The sequence below is a fragment of the Coffea eugenioides genome, unplaced genomic scaffold (genome assembly GCF_003713205.1).
Source record: "Coffea eugenioides isolate CCC68of unplaced genomic scaffold, Ceug_1.0 ScVebR1_3095;HRSCAF=4242, whole genome shotgun sequence".
Taxonomy (NCBI): domain Eukaryota; kingdom Viridiplantae; phylum Streptophyta; class Magnoliopsida; order Gentianales; family Rubiaceae; genus Coffea; species Coffea eugenioides.
This window is the reverse complement of record NW_020863640.1, coordinates 9,305-16,708: the sequence shown is the minus strand read 5'-3', so window position 1 is coordinate 16,708 and position 7,404 is coordinate 9,305. Positions and strand designations below refer to the sequence as shown.

The following is a 7,404-nucleotide window of genomic DNA, read 5'->3' as shown; positions in this document are numbered from 1 at the left end:
AGAAATTTTCGTTTCTGGTTGTGGTCTTGTGTTGACATATCTTCTTTTCCTTTTCTATCCCTACAGGCCAATGTTTATCATGCTACAAAATCTGATGGTCAAGAACTTGCAATCAAAGTCTACAAAACTTCAGTTCTTGTATTTAAGTATGCATGGTGAACCTTGTTTCTGTTTAACTGATGTATAAGTTCATATAATTTGTTAAGTTATTAGAAATTCTTATCAAATTAAAATTGGGCAGGTTTGTGGGCAAGATTAATTTGTTTCTAGCAAATGTTACTTGGCTTTCCTTGTGCAGTGTCTCTATCATGCTAATAATACATGCATTGATACACAAGTCTTTGCAATTCTGTGAGATAGTTGCAATATTCTGACATAAATGAAAGCAACTGAATTTATGATGAATTTTTTATGTGAAGGGGAGGAACATACCTTAATTCTGGTATAATTGAAATGGGATTAAAGATTCTCTTGCTGTGTTCCTATAAATAAGATCTTATTATTGTGCTTTTTGTTCTTTTGGATTTTTGGAAGTCTAGTTATTTATCAAATATGGTTTTCTTCTTCTTTCTACTTTTGAATTCTGACAAATCACATTTCTTTGGTAATTTCTCCTGTCCCTTACAAATCTATGACATGCTAATCTTGCAGTGTGCTATTCTGAATGACAGGGATAGAGATCGGTATGTACAAGGTGACTATCGTTTCAGATACGGATATTGCAAGCACAATCCCAGAAAAATGGTCAAGACTTGGGCTGAGAAAGAAATGAGGAATCTTATGAGGTATTAAATGTTTTGACCCTTCTATTTGTCTTCCTAGTTTTTAAATGAAGTTGGATAATTTAGTGGCTGAAGTGATATATGTTTTATTTGAGTGCTTTGAAGATTTAGGATTTGATATGAATGTAGTTTGTCAGCCTTCACAATGGATAGTTGTTTTTACATTGATGGACTTAGGTAATTCCAATTTGTTGTATTATTTTTATGTTACATGTCGTTAACGTTAAGCATCTATGCATCTTTTCTTTTCATGTGATGTGCATGTCAATAGAAGTTTTTTCTTGCTTTCATTACTTGCAGTTGCTTAACATGATAATCTCTGGGCTCCGCAGCTCATTACAGTGTGTCATGCCATTTGATTTAGCTTAGATTTTTTAGGGCAGATTATAGTGATTGCTAGATCTTTATTTGTTCTCCCATCTTCTTCTTTTCGTCAATGAACCTAAACGTTTTCTTCCCCCATTTGTTTTGGCCTTTTGTTTAGAGGAATTTATTTGCTCTGCTATTTCTTTTTCTTTTTTCTTTTTTTTGGTTGTCCCCAGACCTCCTCCATCTACCCCTGGACCTTGTCACTCTTTGAGTAGCACTTTATTGCATCAGATGGAAGATTCACTGTGTACCAACAGCTGATGGATGAAATTTGAGAAACCGCATTAGGCTGATGGTAGTTACTACTGATACGCAAAATTATATAATTTATATTTCAGAGAATGTCCTTGTAGGAATCCACTTAATAAGTTCCCTTTTAGTCCAAATTATTCCAGCTATTATTTTTCTTAATCTGGTTGAAAATCTTTTGTCCTGATTAACCAGTGCCCATATGCCATATAGGTTATGGTGAAAAATCTTTGAGATTTCTTTCTTTGCATACTATCCACAGAAGGTAGAGAATTTTGGCTTTGAATGCTCCTCCTTGTAATAAGTTTGTTTGGGCTACAAGATGGATTTTATGCACCAGCTAGTGCAAGTTAAGTGTCATATATTCCGGCACTGTCTGCTTTTGAACGTGGCGGACTGTTCTGGAATGCAAAGATTCTCTCTTCCCCAACAATAAAATCAAGTTGATTAAGACCAATTCATAATCTTTTAACAGTTCAGCAATCCAAAGAGAAGCTAATGTTTCCACATGTTCCCACTTTATCTTGATGAAATCACGTTTTCAACTTTTAAACCTTTGTTGAAGTGAAGAAACACTGGAGTTATGGTATTGCATCAAAAGAGAAGGGCTATCGTGGCTAATGCAAAGTGCATTGTGAATCTATTAGCTAGTCAATTCCGGTGATTGATTTATATTTTGTGGATTATGTAGTTCAGAATAGTTATTATCTCTTGGTATCATGTGCCATTTATCTTGAAAATCTTTTTTTTTTTTCTTAATTTCAATCTCCATTATGTTTGCTATTAATGATGGTTTTTTCCCAAAGGCATGGAGCCAAGTCTATAATGAATTTGATATCATTAAGCCTCTTGCATTTGTTATATCTACTTAACCAGATATTGCTTGGAAGAAGTCCTTCATTTCATGCATTGGTATATTTACTTAACCAATTATTCTTTTGAAGAATTGATAGAACATGATCATGGTAAACTACAGGCTAAAGGCAGCAGGAATAAGGTGCCCCACTCCGATTCTCTTGAGACTTCATGTTCTGGTTATGGAATTCATAGGTACTCTACATACTTTTGTAATGCTAACGACTCGTCTTTTTCACCATTTGGTGAATGAAATTTAGGAAAAAGTTGTAGCTGCATGAAGTGCATCTCTTCCTGATATAGAAAGATTATGTACCAATACCTGGAAGATAGAATAAGTTAGATGCAGTTAGAAACTGATAAAAAAGACCTTCCTACAGAAAAGTACTGATTCACCATGCAAGGTACTCATAAGGACAATGAAGGAGACAAAAAGTTTCACCAAATTGTATAAGCTTGCTGCAACTCATGCTTTTGTATGTCAATTATGCTGTTCACATAGCTGACTTATATGTCAGTCAATTATGCTGTTAACAAGCGGACTCATATGTTGTGTCTTGTAAATTGCATGGCAAATAAAGTTTCTGATAATCAATAGTGGTGGATCCTAAAATTTTAGATGTTTTTGGTTCTGCTTAAGAGAGAAATGCACAATGGTTAATTAGAGTAAGCAACAGGATAAAAGCTTATTTGATCTAATCTTGGCATGTCCTCCCTTCTATACTGCACGTGCCTTGGTTTCAGATTCTTGTTTATAACTTCAACCCTGGGTTCTAACTCCAGTTGCTTACTGATATGCTTTTGCACATATAGAACTCAAGTAGATCTGTTTTGGGTGTTCATGGTCATTGCATGGTTTTAGTATCTAATAAAAATACTAATTAGATATTCATTGAAAGGAAGTCTTATACGTAAGCAGAAAATTGATTTCTAGCTGATGTCCGTGTTTTCAAGAGTATTATTGCATTGCTGCTGACTTGGCTGCAGCCTTTGCCGTATGTGGGTGAATAAGTCTTTTTGACACTGGAAGCATATTCTCTCAAATTGGTTCAGTTGATGATCACATTCTGTTTTGCAGGTGAGGGAGGTTGGGCTGCACCTCGGCTCAAGGACGCTGCTTTGTCTCTGGACAAGTTTCGAGAATGTTACATGGAGGTAATTATGTGTTTCTATTTCTATCTTGGATATCTGATGATGGTGCCTATGAGAAAGTATGATGGCAATATAACAAGTGCTGTGGACATGCTAGTTTCAGATGGCCCAAGTACTGTGCAAACAAAATAGGCTGTTGGCCCAACATTCGTTTATATTATTACATTAAATAAATGATTGGATTCTTTCGTGTCCACAGCTTATTCATGTATCTCGGATGCATTCTTGCTCAATATAAGCATGTAACTGATTCATGTGCTAAAGTTCTTTCATACTAAATAAATTGCTGTCAATTTCTCGAATATAACTTATAGGTATAACCAATCCATGCACTGATAACTTAGTTTCTTACCATTTATTTATCATTATTATCTATTTAGAATCTCAGCTTAGATTCAACACTTGCACATTGGTAAATTGAAGTTACGAGTTCCTCAGTTTGGTCGTAGACATCATAGCAAATACATGATGTAGTGAGTGTCATCAAAATCCACATTGCTGTAATTTTTTCCCCTTTTTATGGTGTTATTCTTTTTTGAGGAGGGAGGGGATTGGGTTGGTGGTGAGTAAAAAAAACTGAGAGAATCCACATCACTGCACAAGAAACTTGAGCATATATAAAACCAGTCATTTCCTCAAGGTTTAATTGCATGGAAGAAGCTTCTTCTGGAAGTTTAACAGGAAAGAAATGAAAGTTGCGATCACTGGCTGATTTTTTTCTCCCTTTTTTCTTTTGGATTTTTGGTCCACTTTACTCTGAAGTAGCTTTGCTGTCTTCTTTCAGTTCTCGTATAATGCAATGCAATCTTCCAATGTGATTGTTGGGCCTTAGAATAGACATGTAGCGCCAAATTAAAACTTCTCTTGTTTGTCCTTGTTTGCCAAGTCATTGAAATGCCAGATTGGTTCATTTTTTTATTTTCTCTAGCTCTCATTATGGATGTGGTTCAAATAGCTACTTGTCCTAAAAATATCATTAAGGATAAGATTCAACTTTCTTTGTCTCTTGTGTTGCAGTTGCTTTTCAAAAAGATGGATTACCTAAAAGATTTGCTATTACAGTATTTTGCTTTGTCTTGCAGATCATTATGGTAATGCGCACACTGTACCAGAAATGCAAGCTGGTGCATGGCGACCTCAGTGAATATAATATTCTTTATTTTGAGGTAGGCCACGTCCCTTTCTTTTATTTCAAATTCGTTCTTTTATACACCAAACAAAAACCTCTTGATTTGCAGGGGCACTTGCATATCATTGATGTCTCACAATCAGTTGATCTTGATCATCCTCATGCCCTTGATTTTCTTCGAGAGGATTGTGTTCATGTTTCTGTGAGTCTTATCTTTCTTTGGTTGTGGTTCAGCTGAATTATTAATGGGAATGAGCACCTGAATTGTATTGATAAATAGTTGGAATGATTTGGTGCAGGATTTCTTCAGGAAACATGATGTAGGCGTTATGACAATACGAGAATTATTTGATTTTATAGTTGATCCTTCTATTAATGATGATTCAGTGGATAGTTACTTGGAAGAGGTAGGACATGAGTGCATATATGATTTATTGTTGCATCTTGTGACTATTTGAACCTAAACTGTAATTCTATCTCGTAGGTGCAACAAAAAATTTTGGCTAGAGGCCATGTAATTTCTGCAGAAGAAGAAATTGCTGAATCTGTATTTATGCAGGTCCGTAGTTCTCACGATGTTTTTTCAATACCTGATATTGAGGAAGTTCTTGTTGAAATGAATTTTACATAACTTCCAGGAACACTTCAAAAAACAAATCCATGTTGAGCATATATCATACATGAGACCAACCCTGTACTGAATCTATTTTGGTGTTTGGCAGACTTCATAAATGAATTAGGAGCTTTGCAAATATGCATCAACTCATTAACCCAATTAAGTTTAGTTAATCATTAAAAACCTTCTGAAATTTTGTTTTTTCTTATAATTAGAAGCTCTTTAGCATGCATTTGAATGTAGAGTTGTCACCTTAGTATCAGACTGAGAACTCAGCAAAACTACAAGTCTTTGTAATTTTGGGATCTTTTTTCTGTGATTCCAGTCATACATTCCAAAAACACTAGATCATGTCAAAAATGCAGAGGAGGATGTGCAGCGGCTGATTAGTGGTGCTGACACTGGAGACATGTACTATCAAACTATTACGGGTCTTAAGCAGGCCCTTTCTATTTCTGACTCTTCCTTGGCAGAAAGACAGTCACATGAGCAGGTTGGGCAACCTATGGAAGATGTTTCACTACAAGATGAAAACTCGGAATCAGCCAGCAGTGGGTCCAGAAGTGGAACGGATGAAGATGAAAGTGATTCAACTGACACAGAGGAATTAGATTCATCATGTGGAGGCAAGCAGCCGACTGCTGCTGATAGAAAAGCTGCTAGGAAGGAGAACAAGAAGAAAGTCAAAGAGGAGAAGAGGGAGGCTCGCAAACACAAAGTTCCAAAAGCTGTGAAGAAGAAAAAGAAAAAGTTGGCAAAAGCCAAGAAGTATAGATAGGCGGCTAGTTAGCAAGTTTATCTTTCACCGAGGCATGTAAGAAGCTGCCACGGCATGCTTGCCTGAGCTATTTTCTGTTTGATGAAAGCTCTCAATTTTTGATCTCATACGTTGCTCCGCACTGTCTCTGAATTCTGACGTCCCAATAGTAAGGTGGTTATTGATGAAGTAATAATAATTCAAGAATAATCAAGGTTTATTTTTTTCAAATTTATTCCTAATGTCAGTATTTTCTCTGATCTGTTTCACATCCCTTCTATAAACGCTTATTAAGTTCCGTCCAACTTTATTCTGCCTCAGCAAACAAATAGGCTTTAATGCAGTGATCCATGATGTTCATGATTCGTTTCTGCTTTGAGTAAAAAAACTGTCACTCATCATTATTTTCTGTTGACATCATCAAGTTTTCTAGTAACGTGTTTCTAGGGTTGCTATATTAGTAGTAAAATTAAACGTGCTTCTAGAGTAACTAAACTAGTAGTACAATTAAAAACTTTAATTAAGGTTGTATAGGACTTGGCCGGTAACGGAGGTGGTGGTTGGTTGAGGTGGAAGAAGAGAGGAGGAAGGGAATTTTTTTTTTTTTTTTGTGTTTTGAATATTTTGAAGTGTGTAGGTTAAAAAACTTTGAAAATTTTTTTAAAGTTATTATAGTTAAAATCAATTAAAAAAAAATTGGTAGCAGACAAATTTGGGTAAAAAACCATTTGACAAACTGGCCCAGAATGTATGGTGAAAACACATATGTACACATAAACACATCTATATGTCTTCGCATAAAAATGCACCTCTTAACCGAGGTAGCACTCGGACCATTAAAAGCACAGTACAGTGTGATGACTTTGACCAAAGTCATCTAGCATAACTCAAAAGCACGGTAGAGTCTGTCTTGACCCAAGTGACCTAGCATAACCAAATGTAGCAGACTGACAGAGATTTAAATATCATGAACAATCTCAAAACACCAACGGAAGCTTGGCTCCTTCCATTCAGAGCATAATTTCCAGACACTGATGTCCAACTTCAGGCCTGTCCAACCCCTCCAACATCCCTGAGGGGAGAAAAGGGAAAAAAAAAAAAGAAAACAGGAAAAATGAGACCAAAGCTTCCACATGCCACCACAACATACCCAAACTACAGGCTACTCGGTCTTCAAGAATCCACTAAAAGACAGTGCAGCATAGGCACAAGGGAAAAATGACAAAGTGAACCTTTGACAAGCTCTACAAAATTTGAAAATCATCACAATTCAATGAATAAGCCTATACCTAATTAAAATGTCACCCACCAGTGAGAGTAATGCACATTAACACAAAAGTGACTCGCAAGAAAAGATTCTGAACAAAGTGATGCCTATGCTTCAGCGCAATATGCAACCACATCAAAGCTTAAATATATCCCAATCCAGTGTGAAATTTCTTTTAAATGCAAAAGATGTTCAAGGTTATTTGTCAGTAAAGTTGCTGATGAAAGT

At 35.9% G+C, this 7,404-nt stretch overlaps 1 protein-coding gene across 1 annotated transcript; it reads left to right on the top strand.

Annotated features, from left to right (window-relative positions):
- Positions 1-66: 66 nt before the first annotated feature.
- LOC113757458 (serine/threonine-protein kinase rio1-like) lies at positions 67-6,119 on the top strand (the record flags this gene model as incomplete). The annotated part of the gene is made up of 9 exons (XM_027300736.1): positions 67-146; positions 672-785; positions 2,377-2,450; positions 3,334-3,410; positions 4,490-4,573; positions 4,646-4,738; positions 4,836-4,943; positions 5,021-5,095; positions 5,478-6,119. Coding segments are annotated over 9 exons (1,158 nt in total), but the record flags the coding sequence as incomplete, so codon positions are not given.
- Between the last annotated feature and the right edge of the window lie 1,285 nt (positions 6,120-7,404).